This window comes from Leptodactylus fuscus, chromosome 1 (genome assembly GCF_031893055.1).
Source record: "Leptodactylus fuscus isolate aLepFus1 chromosome 1, aLepFus1.hap2, whole genome shotgun sequence".
NCBI lineage: Eukaryota > Metazoa > Chordata > Amphibia > Anura > Leptodactylidae > Leptodactylus > Leptodactylus fuscus.
In genome coordinates, this window is record NC_134265.1 from 193,026,264 (window position 1) to 193,051,777 (window position 25,514).

Consider the following 25,514-nt stretch of genomic DNA (forward strand, 5'->3'; position numbering starts at 1 on the left):
CACCAGGCCCCGCAAAAAAAGACGCCCTATGCATCCCCGTACACTTACGTATAAAAAAGTTACGGCCGTCGGAATATGGCGACTTTTAGAAAAAAAATTTAACACCATTTTGGAATTTTTTTTAGGGGTCAAAATGTAAATAAAACCATATAAATTTGGTATCCCTGGAACCGTACCGAAACACAGAATACAGGGGACATGTCATTTTGGCTGCACAGTGAACGCCGTAAAACCAAAGCCCGTAAGAAAGTCGCAGAAATGCATTTTTTCTTCAAATCCACCCCATTCTGAATTTTTTTTCCTGCTTCCCAGTACATTATATAGAATAATTAATGGTGGCATCAGGAAGAAAAATTTGTCCCAGGGAAAATTAAGACCTCATATGACTCTGGGAGCGGAGAAATAAAAAAGTTATGGGGTTTAGAAGGAGGGGAGTCAAAAACGAAAAACGAAAATCAAAAAATGCCATCGGCGGGAAGGAGTTAAAGGGGTATTCCCATGTACACAATCATATCTACATTTGTAGATAATTAAAAGTTAAACATTTTTGCAAATATAAGTAATTAAAAATTCTGCAGAGTTTTAAAGATTTTCTCTAACTTTCTTAGTGGTGATAGTCTGTTATCTTGATCGGTTGCCAATGGTTACGACCACAAATGCAGAAACTTTCTATGGTCTGGGACTTGTGAGGAACCAGCCATGATTTTCTTATTGTACCTGTGTTATCAGGCAGGGATACTACATGTATCAGAAGATATCCCGGCCACAATAAGGACATCATGGCTGATTTTCTGACCTTAGAAAGTTCCTGCATTTGTGGTCGTATCCGATGGCAACCGATCAAAACCACAAGACCGTGACCACAAGATATTTAGAGAAAATCTTTAAAACTCTGCAAAATGTTTAATTACTTATATTAGTAAAAATGCTTAACTTTTAATTATCTACAAATTTAAAAATAATTATGTACATGGGAATACCCCTTTAACTAGATGTACGCTGCAACACACATGTATTGCAGTGTACAGGAAGCTGTCAGTCTGTGTAGATGCACGGGGCTTACAGCTTCCATTTTGGCAGGATAAACCAGGTACGTCACTGATCGTACCCCGGGCTACCCATTACCACCACAGTTTCGGGTGGGCAGGGGGGGGTGCCGATCAGGACCATTATATACTGAAACCCGAGATGCTGGTGGTCATGTTAACACCCGCGATCGGACCCAGTTCTGACCACGGGTGTTACAGCGCATTGTCAGCTGTAACATACGGCTGACACTCGCGGGGCATGGTGCGCACACAGCGCCGTACTATTACGGCGGATGTCGGGAAGGAGTTAAACTCCCTGTATAAAAAGCAGAGAATTTCAAACTTTCAATATCGCATATCTTTCATATCTTTCCAAATTTTACCCCCAGAATGGAGGAGCATCTATGATCTCAAAATTTCACTAACCCTTAGGCAAAAACAAACTTTTGCTATAGAACAGCTTTCAGAAATGAGAACATGAGAAACCTTCCTTTCAAGGAGAATAGACCACTACATTAGTGTATACTGAGTATTCTACCTGATAAAGCTCACACTCAGATTTTGCAAATTAATACTTTTATTAAAAAAGAAAATATATTACAATAATTACACAGTCCTGGAAAAGCCTTAAAACTTAAATAAAATAGATATTTCCTTTCACAAGACCTCTACCAATGAGTCTATATACTTTGGACAACAAGGTTTTTGAGTTGGTTACCGTAATGGGGTATTCCCATCTCAAGGATTGCATTAGAAATGCTGCTTTGTTTTCCTGCTATGTGAACTTATTCCTCCCATTGTTTACAAAACGTTTCCATAACTATGGACCTGTGTGATAGGAAAAGTGATGTCACTTACTGCTCTGCAGTTGCTGATAAACCCCTGTCTGTTATCACACAGATAACACGGAGTCCCTTCTGTACAAGCATGTGCATATTATCTGATCTGCATAAGTATTGTGATTCCCATTCAGGAAGCTAAGAGAGAAGGGGGGCGTTACAGGAAGTGAGAAGAAGAGACAGCAGGCAGACTTGTGAAACAGTGAGGTGGGAAAATCCCTTTAAATCACATACTGAAAAATAGCAACAATAGAAATATTTTATGCACCACAAACACCTGCCTGTCTTGACATATAACTTACATCTCTAACTGACCTGCAAGAAGCAAAAGGAAGATGCTCGAGGGGAATTCAGTTTCTTTCACTTTTTTTTTTTTTTTTAAATTGGGACAACCATTTTACAATTATAAGTATTATAATTATAAGCACCAATACTCCTTGATCTAGTAACACATACAGATCACTATTAAAGAACTGGAAAGGTGTGTTTGTACCAATTGAATGGCTAATAACACAAAATTAGCTCAAGGCAAATAAGGTAAAAAAAAATAATAAATCACTGATGCTGGCAAACAAGTTGAAGTGCCAGAACTTCCAATCCACCACTAAATGACACATACCAAGGGTAGACACGGGGTGACAGTATCTACAGATGTGCTGTTAATAGATATAATAGAAAACGGTCAGCTCCTGCAATCCTATCATCCTGCCTTTGCCTCTCCTGGTAACTGAAAACAGTACATAGATCGCTACAGATTCAGTCACTGCTCTGCTGAGCTTTGGCAGCCTTCTTTTTTTGTCTGAGTTGTTTCTTCTGCAGCCTTCTGCGGACTTGATCATCTTGTTTTTTCTGAATTGCCTCCTGAATGTGCTCCTTGAATTTCTTTTTTTGTTTTTTTATTTTTTCAAGCTCTGCCTTTCTTTTTGCTTCCAGATCTGGATCCTAAATTAAAATAAAGATGTGAAAAATCAATTAACTGAACTTTATTAACCTTTTCCCCACAGTGTTATAAATGTACGGCATAAGGATAGTGCAGGCTCTGCAGTTGTGCCTGTGCCAGTTCTAACATTGAAAGTTTCTTCATGATCAAGCAGGTGCACATAAGTCTGATACCCCTATGTGCAATGCTATGCACAGGATAGAGAAGAGTAACGCCTGGAGCAGTGGTAGTGTGTTTTTGTAGTTTCACCATCTAGTACATCTGAAGAAAGAATCTGGGTTAGAATCTATTTTAGGCAAATACCTGTTGGGTGCCACCTTCCAGAATACATAGAATGTATAATATTTGGTACGTAAACAATAAAGGACTCTTTTCAGGCCTGGTTCACATCTGCATTCGATATTCCGTTGGTGAAGTCCACTTGGGGACCCCCCGAAGAGAATACCAAACGCATTGATAAGCGGTGAGCAAAGAAAGCACACGGACCCCATAAACTATAATGGGGTCTGTTTGTTTTCCACATGCGTCATGTAGACAGGAAAGTAGTTCAAGAAGTACTTTTCTCTCCGCATGTTCTGTGCAGACACCACATGGGAAACACATGGACCCCATTATAGTCTATGAGGTCCGTGTGCTTTCATAAGCTCACTGCTCGTCAATACCGAAAGCAGATGTGAACCAGGCCACAGAGTTTGGGCTAATCTTTGTACTTCCAAGTGACTGGTAATGGTCAGTGCTACAGCATACAATAGCAAGGCCTTTTCATGTTCCAGCAGTTCTACGGTTCTATGTACAGTAAGCTCCACAGCTTTGTTCATATTAAAATTTAGGAGTTTGGGTTTTAGTATATTAACCCCTTCCCGACATTCGCCGTAATAGTACGGCGCTGCAGGGAAGGGCTTCCTGCAAACCGCCGTACTATTACTGCGGATGCATGGTGCGCACACAGAAACTGTGTGCGCACCATGCACAGCGGGTGTCAGCCGTAACACACGGCTGACAATGCCCTGTAACACCCGCGGTCGGAACCGGGTCCGATCGCGGGTGTTAACCCCTGAGATGCCGGTGATCAACATGACCACCGGCACCTCCGGGGTTACAACGTCATATGGTGCCGATCGGCACCCCCCGCGCCGGTTTCAGGGGGTGCCGGTGTTCGTAGGGGGCAGCCCGGGGTCTGATCAGTGACCCCGGGTCTGCCCCTTCACTTACCCCATCCTCGCGCCTGGCCGATCCTGCCGTAAATGAAGCTGTCAGCCTGTGCGTCCACACAGGCTGACAGCTTCCTATACTCTGCAATACACGTGTAACACGTGTATTGCAGCGTATCTCTATTGAAGCAGTGATCAGCCGATCACTGCTTCAATCCCCCATGGGGACAGAAAAAAAAAGTAAAAAAAAGTCAAAATAAAAAAAGTTTAAATAAGTTTAAAATAAATTATAAATAAATAAAGCCCCAAAAATCCCTTTTTCCCCATATAAAATGTTTTATTATGTAAAATAAAGAAAAATAGAAAAAAACATTACATATTTGGTATCGCCGCGTCCGTAATAACCTGAACAATGAAATTAAAACATTATTTAACCCGAACGGCGAATGTCGTAAAAAAAAAACGTAGAAAACCGCACAAAATAATGATTATTCACCACCTTTCCCTTACAAAATGTTCAATAAAAAGTAATCAAATGGTCAGATGAAAACCAAAATGGTACCAATAAAAAGAGGTCTTCCCGCAAAAAATAAGCCCTCAACCAGCTCTGTCTAGCGAAAAATAAAAACGTTATGCCTTTCAGAAGATGGCGATGCAAAAATAATAGATTTTTTTCCCTGAATTGAATTCTATTCTGCACAAATAGCAACGCATTAAAAAATCATATAAATGAGGTATCGCTGTAACCGTACCGACCCGCAGAATAAAGGTAACATGTTACTTATGCTGTACGCTGCACGGGGAAAAAAAAAATGCTAAAAAGCAATGCCAGAATTGATGTTTCCTTTTACATCCCACCCAGAAAGAGTTAATAAAATGTAGTCAATAAGTTACAGGCACCCCAAAATGGTGGCATTGAAAAGTACATCTAATACCGCAAACACCAAGCCCTCATATGGCCACATTGCCAGAAAATAAAAATAAAAATCTACCTTGTACAATGTGAAGACAAAAACCCCAAAAGTCGCCAAATCATTAGGACATAAGTGGCTGCGACTAGAAGGAAATGTGTAAGCGGTGCGAGCGTTTTCAGGGGACACCCCATATTTAGAGCTTATGAGAGAGCATACACCAGCGCTGATTCCCCAGAATGCTCCTCTTCCCCGTCTGTGTCATAGGAGCTAGTGGGAAAATAGAATGGGATTTGGTGTACCCAATTTACTTCGCACAGCTTACATATTCACTTTGGGGTTACTAATGCTCACTGCATCACTTGATAAATTCTTTGAGGGGTGCGGTTTTCAAAATGGGGTCACTTTCTAGAGGTTTCCACTGTTTTGACTCCTCAAGGGCTTTGTAAATGTGACATGGTTCCTGAAACTGATCACAGCCAGATCTGCCCTCTAAAAGCTCTTTGGCGCGCCTTCCCTCCTGCGTCTCGCTGTGCGTCCATATATTCGTTTACACCCACAAGTGGGGTACTATGGTAGTCGGGAGAACTTGCCTAACAAATTGTGGGATGCGTTTTCTCCTTTAACCCCTTGTGAATGTGCAAATTCTAGTGCTAAACGAAAATATTAGTAAAATAAATTCAAATTTGAAAATTTCACCTCCATTTTGTATTAATTCCTGTTAAGCACTTATAGGGTTAAATTACTAGGTATATGTTGTTTTGGCTTATTTAAGGGGTGCAGTTTTGAAAATGGGGTGATTTATGGGGGGCTTTAATACAAGGGTCTTTCAAAACGCCTTCATAACTGGATTAGGCCCTTTAAAAAATGGGTTTTGGAAATTTCTTGAAAATTTTGAATATTGTTGTTTCACTTGTAAATCTTATAATGTCCGTAAAAATTAAAAGGGCGCCTAAAGTTTGATGCCGACATAAAGCAGAGATCTGGGACATGAGATTTATGATATAATTTTGGCGGTCTGACTATCTGTATGTAATGTACATCATTTCAAACTTTATAAAATGCATATTTTTCAAAATTTCCACCAAATTTCCAATTTTTTTATAATTAAACACAAAACATATCAACCAAAATTTACCACTAACATGAAGTACAATGTGTTACGAAAAAACAATCTTAAAATCACTTTGGTAAGTTAAAGCGTTCCAAAGTTATTGCCACATAAAGTGACACATGTCAGTTTTGAAAAATCGAGCTTGGTCAGGAAGTCAAAAAGTGCCATCGGCGGGAAGGGGTTAATGATGAAAATAATGGTTTTTTTTTTGCATTTTGTTTTTTTTTTTGTGGGGCCACACAGTGGCTCAGTGGTTAGCACTGCAGCCTTGCAGTGCTGGAGTCCTGGTGTTCAAATCCCGCCAAGGGCAAAAAACCATCTGCAAGGAGTTTGTATGTTCTCCCTGTGTTTGCATGGATTTCCATCCCATATTCCAAAGACATACTGATAGGGAAAAATGTACATTGTGAGCTCTATGTGGGGCTCACAATCTACATTAAAAAAAAAAGAAAATAATGGTTTTTAATAATGGTTTTTAACTCTAAATCCTTCAGACTTTCAATCAGCTGTGGAATTTAATGTGAAATTTTAATATTTCCCTAATGTAATAATAAAAATGAATATTTATACATTCTGTATATGCTATAATAAACATTTATATTGATAATATTGAATATCAAATTTCATATTACGCTCAGAAAATTTGTTTCTGCTAATAATTATTCATGAGTCATTTAAGAAGACGTCTGAGCAGTAGTCAGTCAGGCCTTATTCACAGGTTTGTGTCCATTTTTAAGAAGACGTCTGAGCAGTAGTCAGTCAGGCCTTATTCACAGGTTTGTGTACATTTTTGTAATTTTTTTCTTCTATTTGAGGTCCCCGATTTTCTATCTATATTTCACTGTCTGTTTTTAGCTCAAAAGGTGGTCCATTTTGGCCCTACCCAGTTTTATACCAGATAGAAAAATGTGCATAGCTATAAAATGAAAATGACTAGAGATATCACCAATTTAAAATACAGCTGGGAATTAGAACTTAGTATGCAGCAATTCATTATGCTTATAAGATCATATTCCTGACCATGTTTTCAACTAGTGATATCTCTATTCCTTTTATAGGTAGTTCTTATTGTGAGGGAAAATAAGTATTTGATACATTAGTAATTTTGCAAGTTTTTCCACCTTCAAAGAACGGAGAGGTCTGTAATTTTATATTAGGTACAGTTCAACTGAGCGAGATAGAATCTAAAAAAAAAATAAATATACAGAAAATCACATCACAAGATTGTGTGGAAACGGGATCACTGATCCTTTCTTAATGGCAGAGGCTATCCAAAAATGTTGCGGGGTACAACCAATGATGTGCTCTTGGACATCTTACACGGGAGTTTAGGAGATCTGATTTAGCATGTCAAAGAGCTTCAAAAAGGGCAAAATTGCACAAATAATGTGTCACAGTTGTTCAGGAGCTTGTTCGATGCTCCACATACTGAGGAGCACATTGAACAATGTTTTATTAAGGCTAGGTTCAAACTTGAGTTGGGGTCTCTGTAGTTCGGGTCCACTGGTGACCCAAACAACAGAAAGCCTGTCCGCTAAAACAGTGGTTGCCAACAAACCCCATAGACTATGATATGGTCCGACAGTTGTTTTTTTATATTGAAACTGGCGGAGTGAAAGGTCTTCCGTGTGGGTCTTCTATTGCTTTGTCCTAGGCCCTTTGTTACATAATACTCAGGGCCTCTTTTGAGTAAATCTCCCCATATTAATTGCAGTCATTGACCACAATTCTGCTTTAATACTGAAAGCTAAAGATAAAGTAAAGCGATATAAGTAGTGAAATATTTTCCAAACTAAATTTGTCACATCCATAAAAATGGCCAGCCTAGGAACCCATGACACTGTCTCAATTGGCTGCACCTTACCTTCCCTTCTAAAATGAGCTGCTTCCTCTTGTTTATCTCCTTCTTCTCATCAAAATCAGTACATTCAAGTTTCTAGGAGCAAGATAAAAAATGTGGCAGTGTTTAAAAATTGTTTTTTGTACTCAATATAAAATCCCTTTCCCCTTATATTCATTGGGGGACACAGTACCTGGGTTAGGAGATTATGAAATATTACCTTGATTTCGATTAATGGTGATTATTTAGGTCACTCTCCTTTTAGGTCATGCCCCATTCATAGTATAATTAAGTGTTGGGTGAACCAAAATTCATCTTGCAAGGTTCGCCCAGCAGTTTCATTCGGACTGAACATGGTTAAACTGAAACTATTATGCTGTGGAGTTTTAGATCCCAGAGTATATTAAAGGGGCTCTATCATTGGGAAAAACAGTGTTATTTACCTCTCTGGTGTGACTCCCTGCTGTCTTTGAAGCTTCTTGATGATGTCAGAGATCACTTATTGGGCCTCAGCATCATGTGGTGTCGCGGTGCGTAGACCCAAGCACTGAGATGCTACGCCAGAGAGGTAAGTTACACTGTTTTTTTTTCCTCACCTCTCCTAGCCCTCCGCTTATTATACTCTAAGGTCATAATAATTGGCTTGAACGAAACTGCATATACTGTAATATTCGAAATCTCAATTATCCAGGTTGACATTCGGTTTTGGTTATTTTTCAAATAATTGCCTAGCCCTACACCACCATGGATATAGGCCTGACCACTAGGAGACTGACACCCCCAGGGTATACTCTCTCATCAGATACTATAATAGCCCGTTTGTACCGCAGAAGTACAAAGAAAAAAATTTGACAAGAAGCCATAGAACAAGGAACCAACATTCCTTTTTCAGAGGTCCAATGGGACAGAGCAAAGAAAATGGCCCTTTGTTCCAGAAGACTGATCTGGAGAGAGGCTTCAAACTTAGACCATTGGCCCAGGATGGTGAAGTGAAGGCACTGAAGACTGCGCCCTATTCAGAGAGACTGGCATTGGTGGAGACCATTTGCCAATGAAAAGTGAGAACAAACCTACCCTGAAGGATCTTTGGGGAGGATAGCCACCAGAAAAGTTTCCAGCAAAACCAGGGAAGTATCAGGTGGATGAGGCCAGATGGACAGGTCCCAGCATGGCAGTATAATCAGTTGCAGAGGATACAGGGGAATTCGGTACAAGGGATGGCTTTGACTGCATGAATGAGATCCTGCTTAGCAGCTGATAAAGATGTTGCCTTGCTTAGTTTGAGTCAAAGGCGTCACCAGGAGAAACAGACTGGGCCGGAGACAGCTGTAAACCGCAGCCCTGTCTGGGGAAAACTCAGAGAAAGGGGAGTAGAAGATAGACCTATATGAGGACTTCCTGGTTTGTTTATGGAAGTAACTCCTAGAGCTGGAACAGGAGTGGGACCCATGGCCAGGAGAATGCCTGAGGGGTGCAGACTGAGCAGCAATCTGATAGGGTAACTGTTCAAGGTCTCCAGCAAAGACTGGATAAGTCTGGCAAGGTCATATATAGCCAGGGTAAGGGAGGCCAGAAGGGTCCTGGGCAGGCTTGAGTGGCAGACACTGGGAACAGATAGCTGCCGTGTGATCATCCTGATCCAATTACATGGGTGCACGTAAAAAAAAAAAAAAAAAAAAAAAACAAGCAAACAAGCTGGCTTAAGGCTGCTGCTGGAGAAGAAAAGGAAGGGGGCAGGGATCGTGACAGAAAGGTACCAGAGGACAACCAGAAGCTGGACAAAGATAGGCAGGGGACTGAAGGGGGGCACACTAAGAACAGGGGGCCTGGCTATGGAGGGGAAAGTGTCCCGAGACACAGGGACATCAATGGCAGTAGTGCCCCCCTCCTCAAGTGGGGTCACACTCCAGTCGCGGATGGGGCAATGGGGATGGGGTGACAGGCTAGATGCTCAAAATTGCACAGCACCCGGGAAGGGGGGGGGGGGGTGTAGGGTACGACTGCACCTGCACAAGAAAGAAATAAAGAGAAACAAGAAGTTTGTGTCAGCCTCCTAAAATTGTCTAGCATAGTTTCTGAGGAGAAGGTATATATAGCCGAGAGTTGGAAAAAACACTTTTTGATTCCTATCGTCAGCCACCTAGTGACCAGGCCTATAGCAATGGTATTGTGTTCCCCAGTTATATAAACGAGAAATAATGTACACTTTGGAGGCTTCTTATATCTTTAAAGGAACTGAAAGCATATTTACAATTTCACATTCCCGTCTGGTGACATTCACTTGAGTGAGGATATCCAGGACTTCACTTTCTTTCACTGCGTATTCTTGTAATTTCAGATCTGCTCATTGAGAAAGGTAGAATTATTCAACTGAAGGTTTACTTTTTCACAATATTTGATAGGTTGAGATGTCCAAGATACAGAGCCAAAGAAATTTAGGAATGAAGTGGCAGTCATCAACCTTTGGTTTTGATAGCTTCAGATCTACAGTACAACCACAAATCTCAGAAAATAATAGAAAATCAAGTAAATATAGCTCAGAGCAGGATGAAAGAGTGAACATCAAACCGCTAGATTGACAAAAAGTACTTATACTTATTATAAACCTGAACACTCTCTTTACAGTCTTTTAGTTTTGATTAGGCTGCTATGTAGTAAAAAGGGGCTTATAAATGAATATTAAGACTGAGCAGACACTCACTGATCTGTTCTTCTATAGCATGCACCAGATGAATGTCGTACTGAGTCACCAATGTTACCGCCAAGCCATGTCGCCCTAAAGTAGAAAAAAAAAAAAAGTCATCAGAACACACAAAAAAACAATGCAACACTTGATGTTTTTCTGATATAAGAGATATTACAATTGAGCAACTCTTCATCTTTCAGTGTTATTCAGCTTCTATAACAAAACACATTTTCAACCAACTAGAACAAATAACTGTTTGCGCCAAACAAAAGGATAGTGAAAAGGACTGAAAAACCAAGGACAAGAGAAAATCATAACGGGAAGTTCTACTGCACAAAGTCACATCTTCAAACTGATAGTTGCAGAGCCCCTCCATCTGCGTCCGTTCCAATTCACCATAATGTTAAAAAATTAAAGTGAACGGATTCTTGAGAGAACCTTTACTGTTCATTGCTGTTATCATATGATGGATGAGAGCATCAGACTATAAAAACAGTAGTGTAAATTCACCCTTACACATCAAAAGAAACAACATCCACAATCTATTGCATAAGTTATTCCTGAGAAACAGTGAACAAATAGAGCCAAGGTGTGGCCGGAGTACTATTACCAGAATTGTCCATGGAGCAGCCTATCCCTTAAAGGGGCAAAATCATGCTGATAGAGCCCCACATATGCGTGAATAGCCTTTAAAAAGGCTATTCAGGCACCGGTAAAGTTATATTAAATTACCCCCCAGTTTTAAAATAATACCCTAAAAAAGAATAAGCTCTACTTACAGAACGTGCACGGTGGGCAGGCATTCAGGGTGTGTCTTCATCTTCATCCCCGCCTCTTCTTCCTCCAACGTCCTCTGGTCCCATCTTCCTCCGGCGCTCGCGAGTGGACACTGATATAAAAAAAATGGCCGGGGCGCTTGCGCAGTAGCATGCGGCTTCTACTACGGCTACTGCGCAGGCTATATCAGTGTCCACTCGCGAGCGCCGGAGGAGGATGGGACCAGAGGACATCGGAGGAAGAAGAGGCGGGGATGAAGATGAAGACACACCCTGAATGCCCGCCCACCGTGCACGTTCGGTAAGTAGATCACATTCTTTTTTAGGGTTTTATTTTAAAACTGGGGGGGGGATAGTTTAATATAACTTTAGAGGTGCCTGAATAGCCTTTTTAAAGGCTATTCACGCATATGTGGGGCTCTATCAGCATGATTTTGCTGATAGAGCCCCTTTAAGTAGACAGGCAAGTTTTAATGGAAATGTAAATGTCTGCTGGAAGTCTTCTTTTAATGGACTGTCTTCTAATGACAAATCTCTTTCAATATTTCCTATTGAGCAGCTCATCTACTGGTGGTCTCCAACTACCTATAACAGATTGCCTGAGTTTGTGTCCCTTGACAAAATCAGCTGTAGGATGGGAACATCGTGAGAGACCTTCTGCTTGGAACAAGGACCCACCTGGGAGATATTCTAAGGGCACGTTCACATGGTGAAATTTGAAACTGAATTTGAGGTGGATTCTGGCTCAAAAACAGTTTCAAATATACCCAGAAACCAATCTCCACTCATTTCAATAAGAAGCAGAGGCCCTACCCTAATGTGTGGCAACCAGGTATACCACTGCAGGTTTATCAGCAGAGATTCAAATCTATATAATGGAGCCCTATCAAGCTCTCATACGCCATCATTTGTTGATTTATTTTCTGTTCCAACTGCATGCCTTGCTGCAAAGCAGGTGCCTATGTATGCATATGTGAGCAGAGTTCAGAAAAGCAAGAGTCAAACGTATTTTTTAACTAAACTTCTATCTATACCTAAATAACATACTGAAAAAACAATCTAATCAAAGACAGAAAATGTAATTCGTATAGAGAAAAAAAAATAATAATTCAGTAATGACAAAAGCCCAGAGTATTTTCAACAAGTGACCCCAAATAATCATATTTAATTCTATTTTAATTCTATTAACTAGGTCATAAAGTAAAAAGGAAATCTGAAGCTGAAAGAATCCTACCTGCCCTTGCTGTACGGCCCACGCGGTGAATGTAGATCTTCGGCAGGCCTGGGGTATTGTGATTGATGACAACCTGCACTGTGGGAATATCTAGCCCTCTGGAAATGTAAATATGGCAGAATTAAAGAAACACTCTGGTCATTTATTTTACTTTCATTAATTGATCAGCTTCATTGGCCGATCACACCCTCTCAGAGACGTAGTAACCAGTAAATTATCCTTCCGTCACGAGCGCCTCCCATCTCCAATCTCATTGTCGGCCCCGTCCAATGAGATTGGAGATGGGAGGCGCCCGTGACGGAAGGATAATTTACTGGTTATTACGTCTCTGAGAGGGTGTGATCGGCCAATGAAGCTGATTGGCTATTGCGATGATGGAGGGAGTGGGAAGTGACTTAAATACCTGTAAGGGAGCAGGGCTATTCACTGCTGAACAATTGAGCGGCGGTCCTGCTAGCGGTCAGACCATTTACCGCTTTCTGTTTGAATACTATGTTTGTGTTCTTGGAGTGAGGACCTTACAGATAGACCCCTGATGATTCTCTCCCATAGAGAAGAAACGCATAGGGTCAAATTAATAAGTTAGTGAGACCACCCACACACGGATAATCTGAACAGTGACCTGGCCGGTGGTACCTCCCTTCTCTGTTGGTGTGTGCTCCTCAATCCGGCATATAAACACTGAAGCAACACACTGACCAAATACAGAAATGTGAATAAAGTCTTAAAAGTATTACCGTATTTTTCGGACTATAAGACGCACTTTTTCCCCCCAAAATTTGGGGGGAAAAGAAGGTTGCGTCTTATAGTCCGAATGTGGCGCCTGGCATCTGCTGTAATAGAGAGACGCATGCCGGCAAGGGATAGACGCCGGGGCCTGAGACATCGCTGCGCTCCTCTGCCCTGCATGAAGCCACGTCCCCCCACCGCTGGCTTCATGCAGGGCAGAGGAGCGTAGCGATGTCTCAGGCCCCGGCACCAGTGCCAGCGTCTATCCCTCGCCGGCACCCGCCTCTCTAGTACAGCGGATGCCGGGTCAGTATCAGCGGCCCCTCTCCCCTGGGCCCGGTCCCCACCGGCCCCGTACCTGTGAAGTTGCAGGCCGGCTCCTGCGCGGCGATATCGCAGGAGCCGACCTGTTCGGGTGACAGCCGGGAGCCTAATGAGGCTCCCAGGCCTGTCACTGCTATATATTAGTATTGCGGCTGGGTCTATGACCAGCCGTAATACTAATAGACAGAATGTCCCATAGACGGCAATACAGTTGTATTGCCGTCTATGGGACTTGCAATCAAGTGACCGCAGGTTCAAGCCCCCGGGGGGGAATAAAATAGTGTTTAAAAAAAAAAAAACTTTAAAAATATGAAATAAATAAAAGTTCTAAATCACCTCCTGTCACTAGAATATATATATAAAAGTAGAAAATCATATCATAAACCACCAGGTTTTTTTTCAATACAAGGTGATCTAAGCAATAGATATTCCCCAAAATGGTATAACTAAAAAGTACATCTGGCCCCGCAAAAAAAAAAGACTCTATGCGTCCCCGTACAGCTGCAGGGTCACCTGTCAATGTGGCCTTGCAGCTGTTGCAAAACTACAACTCCCATATATTAAATATTTTACCAGTTTTTGCTTCAAAAATTTTTTTCCCTATTTTCCTCCTCTAAAACCTAGGTGCGTCTTATAGTCCGAAAAATACGGTATATAAAAAAAAAAGAAAAAAAAAAGGAAAGTTACAGTGTCCCTCAGGAGGCAGAGATGACATGGTCTCTAGCTGGTGGTGTAAATCTGTACTTAAAGCACCATGGGATTTATAACAGAAAAAGGAAAAAAACACTATTTGCCACTACCCTTTACTATCCACACCTGGTTTTGGCTACAAAAACTGCATCAACAAACTTGAATGTAGAGCCAAAGCCCAGAGTGGTAAAAAAAATTGAAATGTAAAGGGAATTACTTATGTACATATTAAATCTACTATTAGAAAGGAAAAACAAAACAATTTGTTTGCAATGTGGCCTGAGCCCTTAAGAGACTATTGCATTCTGTGGCTTGCTGTATAAGTTTAGCTTCATGGTTTATTCATTGCAGTCTGAGACAACACAATTTTGCACGGTCCAATGAGGTTTCATTTTCTTTGCTAAAAAGCATACGGATTCACAGGCACCAGTGGTATCACATTTCATGCGAAAATGGATTAGGAAATGACACACTTTCAAATTAAACCTCAGAAAAAAAGGTTGTTAAAAGGGTTTTCAGGGTTCAGGTTAGTTCATCACTATCAGATATGGGAATCTGAATCTCTCCAACCACACAATCATTTGTTCGAAAGGGCCAAACTGCTTGTCAAAAACTGTGCCCTCTTCATTGTTTGCACTGCTGTTTATTTCTCTTACTTGTATAGCGCCAACGTATTTTGTTTTGGGTAGAGTTGGAAAAAGTTACACACTCCAACAAAAAATTATTATTCTTAGTTATATTATGCAATTATCAAAGTTAACGGAACCACACTTACTCCTGTCCCAGGGGTCCGATGCCTTGGGATAACACTGGACCCCAACCTATCCTTCAAGTCACACGTTCAAACCCTCAACACTTCCTGCCGTCTCCAACTCAACAACTCAGGCCCTCATAATCTCCCGCTTAGATTACTGCAACACCCTTCTCCATGGACTCCCAGCAAACTCCCTCGCCCTCCTCCTGTCTACCTTAAACTGCGCTGCTTGCTTAATCCACCTCGACCCCGATCTTCATCGGCTGCTCCCCTCTGCCAGTCCCTCCACTACTATTGTTAACATACAAAGCCATCCACAACCTGGCCCCTCCATATATCTCTGACCTAATCTTCCGCTACCTGCTCACACATAACCTCAGATCCTCCAATGACTTCCTACTCCGCTCTGCTCTCATCCGCTCCTCACACAACCATCTCCAAGATTTCTCTCGTGCATCCCCCATACTCTGGAACTCCTTACCAAGACACATAAGACTGACCCCCACAATCACAGGCTTCAAGAAGACCCTGAAGACTCACCTATTCAGGAAGGCCTACAACCTCCAATAACACTATCACCACACCGCCATCTGTACAGACTCCCCCTCACCTTCTGTCTCTATCCCTCTTCCCTCATAGATTGTAAGCCCTCGCGGGCAGGGCCCTCTACCCCACTGTGCCAGTCGGTCATTGTTAGTATTATATCTACCTGTATATTTTGTGTACTGTATATAAACCCCCAAATGTAAAGCACCATGGAATTAATGTTGCTATATAAACAATAATAATAACTTCTATTGCATAATTTGATACATAGTTTGTTACATATTTACTTTCACAGAAATTCAGTCACTAGACTTTAACGAATAATAGTATATTTTAGCTCACCATGTCTATCAGCCATTTATGAACAAATTAGAGTCTGGCTGGGGAAAAATAGGGGAGTCTAAATCAGTCCCTCCACAGTCCTGAAATCAGGCAACCACTGATAAGCTAGCCCATCAATATCATAAGGAGAGAAATCATTATTTTGATCCCAGAAAACACCTTTAACAACACACTAAAAGAAAACCTGTCAGACACTTCAATAAGTAGCACTGTAAGATTGTAATTCCTTCCACAGAAAAGACATACGGATATAACATACGTTAAGCCTAGAGTTACACGACGACTATGGCTCACATCATATGACAAAAGAACACTGCTCAATTTTTTTGTGAAAAAAATAGGGGTCACGATATCCCCTAGGTTCCAATGTGACTTCACTCAGTTACCTTAGTGACAGAGTCACAAAGCAACACAGTGATGTTTAGTTACAGGATGCGAGTCACCTAAAATTACATTTAATGCATCACAGGTCAGTGAAACGAGTAGTATGTGATGCATTAAATGTCAATTTAAAGTTTACTACATCGTGGGATGGAATGTCAAATTAACATACGTCTGTAAAAGATGACAGTGATGCATTTTAAGTCCTCTCCAAGTCCTGCTCATCAGCAGTACAACTCATGCTGCACATTCCCTTCATATCAATGATTAAGGAGAACAAGAAAACTGAAAGGGTGCCATGCACCTTCTCACCTGGCTGCCACATCTGTTGCAATAAGAATCTTGTAAATGCTGGATTTAAATTTAGCAAGGGCAGCAAATCTCTCTTTCTGTGAAGAAGAATACAAGGTCAGAAACTATTACCCTAGAGTTACAGAGCTCTCCTATACCATGCATTAGATAAAAGATGCTAAAATACAGCTGGGTTATGCTTTGTCAGCTGCAGAGCCAATCCTTTTCACATGTCATAGCTAGACAAAGAGAAGAGCATTTTTCCATATCATGAACTGGAGTAAGAAACATTGCTACAACGCACATTGGTTATTAGTAACAATCCAAAGTGTCCAGGAAAGTTTTATTTGGACATTTTATTTCTGCTTTAGGCAAATACCCAGGAAAATATACAGTATAGTTATGTATACCCCTAAAGGCATTGATATGTCATCTTGCTATGCCTCTCATGGTTAATGGAAATTTTATTTGTAGAAATACTTCAATTTTGAAAGGGTTTTGGGGGACTTTACAACTTATTGCATATATCTATAGGATAGGCCATATCAGATCGGTGGTGGTTTTCACTGCTGTTTGGCATCTCTGTCAGTTAGTTGACTAAAAGGGGCCACAGCAGCCAGGTAAGTACTGCGGTCTTTTCAAAATATGTTAATTTGTGAATTGCAGGTTTGGGGGGGGTTTATGGCATTCAAAGTACAAGAAAAAAAAAAGCTTTTTTTTTTTTTTTTTTTTTTTTAATTAAAAGGTTTTTTCCAAACTTTATTTTTATAACTTTCAACCTTTTTCCTAGACTCTGGCATCTGCTGATTCCCAGCACAATATATTCCCACGATCTTGCCCCAAATCTCAAGATGCCATGGTCACTATTGATCATGGCATCTGAGCACTCAAGCCGTCCCAGTTAGGGAATTTTTCAACAGCTTCCGTGCCCACAGCATGAAAGTGTAATATCACAGCACAGTGTAGAATTAAGTGGCAATTTGCAAACACTTACCTGCTTCATCATGGAATGCAAAGCTACAGAGGGAAAACTGAACTCACGCAGCATCATGTTGAGGATTTGGCAGTTCCTAAAACATCAATATGAAATGACCAAGAGATAAATTTTGATCTCTATTTAGATTGTTTTGGCTGTAGTTAAATTAAAGGACAGTATAAAAGAACACAAAAATTGCCCTTTACACAATTTAAATGAGTTTTCATCCCCTACAATATTTTTCATACTGAAGACCTATCCAGTGGATAGGTTATCAGTATATGATCTGTAGGAGCCCAACACCTGGTCCCGACAATGATCAGCTTTTCTGGCAGACCCAGGGTGCTGAAAGCTACTAAAAAGTGGCTGGGGAGATAGCAATGGCTCTCCTATTCAGGTAACAGAAGCGGCACAGCAGCACAGTCTACTGCATAGACTTCAATGCCTTGGTACCGGTGATCTGCAATCCCCTGCAGATCTAATATTGATGGTCTCTGATGTGGGGCAGCCTACATCACGTGCAAGATCGGTCTTGCTCGGTTTTCCATCATGGGGTATTTAGGTAAAATATTAACTTACAAGAGAGGTCTGTATAGTAGTAGTAGTAGTAGTAGTAGTGTTTTAGTTTGAGAAACCCTCCTATTGCCTTTTTGCACCTATTAAAACCCTCCAGGAAGTATAAATGGGGCACTCTGAGGATGGGGCACTCTGATCAGGGCTGTGGAGTTGGAGTTGGGCTATGAAAAAATAGAGTTGGCCTACAAACTCCTGCTCTGCTCCTTCAAAAATGTCTGACAGCCATGATCATTAAGAAGCTGCAAAGCTCCTCCAGTAACCCAGCAGAGCTTTCAGGTTACTGTCTACAATTCTTCTACTGTAACGAGACATCTAGGCAATTTCTGTCCTTTTCTGACAATATAGCTACACATATGTTCCCAAGCGTATATATATGTTTAGATGTCTTTAATTCGTGATAAATAGAGATGAGGGAACACTAGTCGAAACAGCTGTTTTGAATAGCACGCTCCCAAAGAAATGAATGGAAGCGGCCGGCACTCGGGGGCATCCATTCATTTCTATGGGAGCGTGCTATTTGAAACGGCTGTTTCGAATAGTGTTCGCTCATCTCTAGTGATAACAGGTGTGGAAAATAGGAAGGATACGGAAAGTGTCAAATCGCTGGAGTATGGGGCCCCCCCTCCCAACTTGTGCCTTCACTATCAGACCAAGTACAGTTGTGGACAAAAAGCTGAGATAATCACAGAAAAGAGATACAAAGAATCTAGAGGTCAATGTAAACCATAGGGAAATAAACTAACGCTCACCATAAAACATTGGAACAGAATAAACACTCCATACAATAATCAGATAAAAGATGCAGGAAGTTCATCAAGGAACTATAATAAAAGTGTACCATAAACAAAAATCTAAAATGCAGTTCTGATGAAGAGCCAAAACTATTGATCCTGGAGATGGAAACAAAGGGCCAGATGAGCATCCAGATCGTGGTACGTGTAACACCATAACAAACAGTCAAGTAAATGGCCAAGCTAAGCTGGCCGTAATAAAACTTCTGCATGACACGATGACGTCACACAGATGTGGACCCATTCACCCCATCATGTCTGCACGAATGTTTTTATAGACATTTTCGAAAAAAAGACTGCTTTTTAAGAATGGTGAGGGCCCCTGCTTTTTTGATCTTTTTCTAAATTATATTTATGGTCTCACGTTTAAAGATCTTTAAGGTCCTTTATAAATCAAAAGACATATTATACAGTGACAACAGGGAAATGTGCCAATAGATATTTCCTATCTAACCAAATCCCTTGAGGAATAAGAACTCCCTGGGCTGATTTCCACCTCATCAAGAGTTAGGATTCAAACAGTATTTGTGAGTATTATCTGTTTTTTCCATGCTCATGGCCAGCATCATCATTTGTGCGCCTTTGGGGCATTTATTCAATTTTAATGGTATAAGTAAAAATTATATAAATATAAAAAAGTTTTAGATTGAGCTTTAATAGATTTTGAAAAGTTTGGACACCCAACACAGATTTTAGTGTGCTGCATCAGTGGTTTTAGATCTTTTAGTCAGATGTTTCTATGGTATACATAAACAGTCATATATACTTGGAAGCCCCTGATGAGCGGACCACTAATGTGCTGAAATTTGGAAAGCAACTTCTGCCTGTGTCCTGATAGTGTCCAGATGCACACTAATTCATAATTTGATAAAGAAGAATTTATGTGCACGGTTTCTTGTATCCGTTTTATTGTTGCACACAATGTACATTGTTGAATAATATTGTTAGTGGTATTGTGCTGTGTTACGAAGGTAATCATTAATTTTATTGGTATTTGCAGGACCTTAGCACACATCTTGGGTTACTCAACATGGAATATTTTGTCTCAAAATTAATAAATGCATATATTTAAAGAACACATTTTAGATCCTCATGCACATGCAGTTTTAAATACCACTAGAAAGCTAACAGTGCCCTGAATTCAGCACACTGCCGGCTTTCACTGTATGTGTCCCGAGGCTGGAGACATTAGTGTCATTAGTTTCGGCACCGATATCCCCTCAATGGTCAATAGTTCTTCATAGCTCAGCGTCATCGCTGGGTTGGGAGGAACGCTCCTCTCCCCTGGCAGTACTCGTCTATAGCCCTGTACTGTTAGAGGGGGCGTTCCTTACCGCCCAATGATGACACTGAACTGTGAAGATTGCCCTTTTGATAGTGGACAGAGATCGGTACTGAAACTAACGGCATCAATATCTTCAGCCTCAGGGCACATACTGGGAAAGCCAACAGTGCACTGTTGGCTTTTCTAGCGGAACGTAAAATCGCACATGCATGAAGACATGAGAAAGACCTATTACGTTGTGAGATCAATAACGTGAGTTTAAAAAAAAAAAAAAAAAAAAAAAAGTGACTAAAAGACCTACAAACCAAAATTTCCGAGTCTCAAAAACTTTTGGTTATGACTGTAGACATCCTGCTTTCTCCACACCCTTCCCCCCCCCCCCAAAAAAAAATCTAAATATTTCTGTAGTCTGGACGCCTCCTTAGTTTTAGCCAGCTCTAATACACAAGTACTTCATGCACCCTGAGCCCCCTTCCAAACAAGTAGATCATGTCCCACAAAACTTGACACTAATTTCAACTCAGTAGCTTGGACTCTGTTAAAAGAATTATCACAGCTTACTTGCAAGTGTTGGTGAAGATCATGATGGACCAATCTTCATGCTCATCCTGGAACTTCTGGATCAAATGCACCAAATAGGCATCCTTTACTTTCTCGGGCACCAAGATATATTTCTGGTCTAACTGCTCCACTGTCCGTACCCTAAAGAAAAATAGAATAGTTTGCCAAGGTTCTTAATAAACAGGACAGTGACTTATAAGCTTCTTTTTCTTTTCCCAAAACAAAGCACCTTCAAATCAGATGTTCTCTCAATTTGGGAAGCTAACAGTTGCTTCTCCATTAAAAAATAAAAATAGCAGCAAAAGGATTGTAAAAGGAATACGGGAACATTAATTAAAAAAGTTAGATAGCAGTAGTAATGTCTCATTAAACAATAGTGAGAGGCGGAGAATTGGTAAGTCAATGCAGATCCAGTATAATTTTTACAAAAACTAAAACCACAAATATCAAAAGATATGTTCCAATACTGGGTATCAATTCGCTTTAACACAACGCAGAATAAGTCTAACCTGGAATTTCTGTATTTTGTGTGAAGAGATAACAAGTATAAAGTTATGGAATACATAATTCTGTGTTGCTTACTCTTAATGTGAAATAACAAATACCCAATTCACTCCCGTCAACAAAATGAGGGATAACTAATTTGCAGGGCACCAGCATTCTCAAAAACTGGAACATGCCTCCAACACCTTGTAATATCAGTGGGACGGTTTGACATAATCTAGTACTATATTCAGCTATCTTATTAGTCCTATGCACAAGGGCTACAGAACCGTATTCTAATAAAGGGTTACAGTCACAGAAGTGACACCCCACCATTCATCACCTATTTTCTAAACATATAAATTTTGCTGAATAACCCTTTTAAAAGATCAGATATTTTTCCTAAACTTCACTGCAGTCCCCAGAGTGTACTCATGCCCTTTGCATACATACAACTCTTCTCTAAGAATTAAGCAAACTTGAGCTATGAAGTTAGAGTCTCTTATCATCTGCATTCAATTGCTTACTCTGAAGTGGACTCCCAGAAAAAGGGCTTGTTCATTGCAACAGATTTCAACTCCTGAAGGGTGTCAGTCAAGGTGGCGCTGAAAAGAAGAGTCTGTCTCTTGGCAGGAATTGCTCCAAGAATCACCTGCAAGTCTTGAGTGAAATCAGTACAACCTTGTTCCAAAAGACGGTCAGCCTCATCCAGAACCTGACAGCATAAAAATTGAGAAATATATATATATATATATATAAAGAGTAATGAACAGCACAATGTGCCTTTTAAAATGCCAAGACATTTGTCAAACTATCTAACAACAGTATTGTCAATAGGGATGTCAGGCAGCATTATTATTATTATTTATTTATATAGCACCATTAATTCCATGGTGCTTTACATTTGGGGGTTACATACAATACACAGAATATACAGGTAGATATAATACTAACAATGACCGACTGGCACAGTGGGTTTAGAGGGCCCTGCCCGCGAGGGCTTACAATCTATGAGGGAAGGGGGCTAGAGACAGAAGGAGAGGGGGAGACTGTACAGATGGCAGTGCGGTGATAGTGTTATTGGAGGTTGTAGGCCTTCCTGAATAGGTGAGTCTTCAGGGCCTTCTTGAAGCCTGTAGCATACCTATATTAACATGTGATTCATATTACTTAGTAAGCAAGAAGTTAAGGCCCTATGTTCAACATCTTACCAAGAACCTAATCTTCTTGATGCTGAAAGTGTTAGAACTGCGGATGTGATCAGCCAGGCGACCAGGTGTAGCTATGACAACATGTGGCTTTCTGGACAACTCTAAAGCTTGCGCAACCATATCTGTGCAGAAAAAAAAAAAAAATGTGTAAATACATACTGAGAGCAATACACAACTTAATGTAAGACATAGACTCTAACCAAGAGATACATACCCATCCCACCAACAACTATACAATCCTTCAGACCTATCGGCTTTCCAAGGACTCTGAACTGTTCGGCAATCTGATATGCCAGTTCACTGTAGACAAAAAATAAACATAGCTGGATTATGTCAGATCTGGGTGGGTGGGCCACAAGCCCTGAGGCAGTATTCAGGACATGTCCTCTTCCTTTCTGGTTTACAGCCCAGGCTCTTCAATGAAATGTACAGGTCGGAGGAGATCATGGACGTCACACAAATATCATACATGTGCGATCCCTGCCATTTTCTCACTGATCCGCACATACACACATTTGTGTGCACGTAGCCTTAAAGTGCTGTCCCACAAACAACACTTATCTACAGTAAAGCAGTTAAAGGGGTATTACCATCTACATAATTATTTTTAAATTTGTAGATAATTAAAAGTAAAACATTTTTGCAGATATAAGTAATTAAACATTTTGCAGTTTTAAAGATTTTCTCTAAATATCTTGTGGTCACAGTCTGTTATCTTGATCGGTTGTCTGTGGATACGACCATGAATGCAGGATTTTTATAAGGTCAGAAAATCAGCCATGATTTCTTTATTGTGGCCGGGATATCTTCTCAAACATGTAGTGTAGCATGATAACCCGGCTACAATAAGAAAGTCATGGCTGGGTTCCTGACAAGTCCCAGACCATAGAAAGTTTCTGCAATAGTGGTCGTAACCATTGGCAACCGATCAAGATCACAGACTGTCACCACTAAGAAAGTTAGAAAAAATCTTTAAAACTTTGCAGAATTTTTAATCCTATTAATATTAAGGTGAAAGTTTGTGAGTTTGGATGTTTGTGTGTTTGGATGTTTGTTCCTCAATCACGCAAAACCCGCTTCACCGATTTGGCTGAAATTTTCCACAAACAGTTACTACACTGGATTGCGCAATAGGCTACTTTTCGTAACAATAGCGCACATACGTTTTTCCCAGGACCCCCACAAAACCCAAACTCACATCACTATGCCTGCTATAGTGATAGCTCCTGCCCAAAGGCTGGCCGAGGAGAGGAAGCTGCTAGCAAAGTGAAACTGAAAAACACACAGGTACATAGGATTACTATTCTCATTAATGTCAGGCATTTGGGGTTATTAGTTTAGTCTTAGTAACTCCATGTGCCTCACATTAATAGGAATAAACCCCATCATGTCCCTCATATTAACCCCTGTGTGCCTCACATTAATAGGAATAAACTCCATCATGTCCCTCATATTAACCCCTGTGTGCCTCACATTAATATGAATAAACCCCATCATGTCCCTCATATTAACCCCTGTTTGCCTCATATGAAGTTTACTAATATGTGAGACATATGGAGCTACTAATAAAAGACCTCAGTAATAAAGTCTCTGACATATCAGTAACTCTTACACAAGGGTTAATGAGAGGGACATGATGGGGTTAATTGCTATTAAGAGGCACATGGAGTTACTAAACTGTCATGCACAGGGACAGACTTTATGTTGCTTGCTCAAGAGTATCCTGTGCCCAAAACTTACATGTACTGGCGGAAAATAACAAATCATACAATGTCGTATATCGAAGTATATTCACTTGAAATACCTCTGTCCCAAAGTCACTATGTAAAGTTTCTCAGAACACCATATAGCAGCTGAAATACAAATTAACTTCAACACAAAAGTCTCATGTATTCTCAGAATTACAGCAAACACAAGATACAAAGTTACATTTCATATCCCATACCTTATACACAGTACGAAAACCTTACCCGCACCTGTATTTACCCACTTCTACAATCACCGCAGACGAAGTTACATATATTTGCAAAAATGTTTACCTTTTAATGATCTACAAATATAGATATGATTATGTACATGGGAATACCCCTTTAAGTGTCTGTTGGTGTCCAGCCTTTAGGAACCCTACCATTCATGAGAACGGGGGTCACCAATGTGCATGGTGCATTAATACAGGGGCGAGACTACCACACCATCGCAGTTTCTAAAACAGTGAAAGGGGGTACAGTGAATATGTACTACTGCCGATCAATTTAAGAAAGAGACACAAGACGCCTGCTCCCTTATCGCCTATTGATAAGTAGAAGAAATGGATGAAAACTACGCTGTGTGACCCCATATCGTTGTACAGTATTTTAAGTGACCAATGGATTAGCTGCACCATAATAATAATGTATGATCTTACCGAGTGGGTGTGAGCACCAAACAAAATATTCCAAAGGGATCCTCGGACAACTTCTGGAGTATGGGTAGAACAAAGGCTGCAGTTTTACCACTGCCAGTTTTAGCGCAACCCATGCAATCTCGGCCTACATAAAAACAAAAGCAGTTGAGCACATCAGAACATATGTGATCATAGCATTTACATAGAGAAGCTATAGCACAATACTCAGCATGTATAGGACATGTAGTGAGGGCCAGCTCTATAATAACTCGGTCTCCTGTCAGGTCTGACATTGCTTGCCTGCTAGTCAGCCGCCTGTGAATCTCCTGGCCAGATGCAGCCCCTGAGGTAAGTGCTGGAGTCACCTCCTGACCCTGCATGTCTGGGGTGTGCCTAGCGGTGTGACAACGTAATAGCAGGGGGGGCAGGTGCACTATTGCAGTACAAGTTCCCTTGAACAAGTCTTCAGAGATACCCAGCCCTTCTGTCAGACTTCTAGCACATCAGCCACATACCCTCCATGATGGGCGGGATACAGTTCTCCTGTACCGGGCTCGGTTTGCGGATACCCAGCTGCTTGCATTGCTCCTGTAGCCACGAAGAAATCCCCAACTTCGCAAACTCATCCATCTTTTCCTCACACGTGAGTACTGACAGCACTTCCTGTGCAGA

The 25,514-nt window shown here is 40.8% G+C and overlaps 1 protein-coding gene across 1 annotated transcript; it reads right to left on the bottom strand.

The window, feature by feature from the left end:
- Window positions 1-1,666: 1,666 nt before the first annotated feature.
- DDX49 (DEAD-box helicase 49) lies at window positions 1,667-25,495 on the bottom strand. The gene is made up of 13 exons (XM_075280750.1): window positions 25,358-25,495; window positions 24,864-24,987; window positions 22,674-22,759; window positions 22,460-22,581; window positions 21,776-21,963; window positions 20,766-20,906; window positions 17,571-17,646; window positions 16,598-16,674; window positions 12,520-12,617; window positions 10,525-10,599; window positions 10,075-10,163; window positions 7,848-7,919; window positions 1,667-2,809 (listed from the first exon to the last, which is right to left on the bottom strand). The coding sequence occupies exons 1-13, from the start codon at window positions 25,470-25,472 to the stop codon at window positions 2,624-2,626; spliced, it is 1,449 nt and encodes a 482-aa protein (XP_075136851.1). The 5' UTR covers window positions 25,473-25,495; the 3' UTR covers window positions 1,667-2,623.
- Window positions 25,496-25,514: the final 19 nt, after the last annotated feature.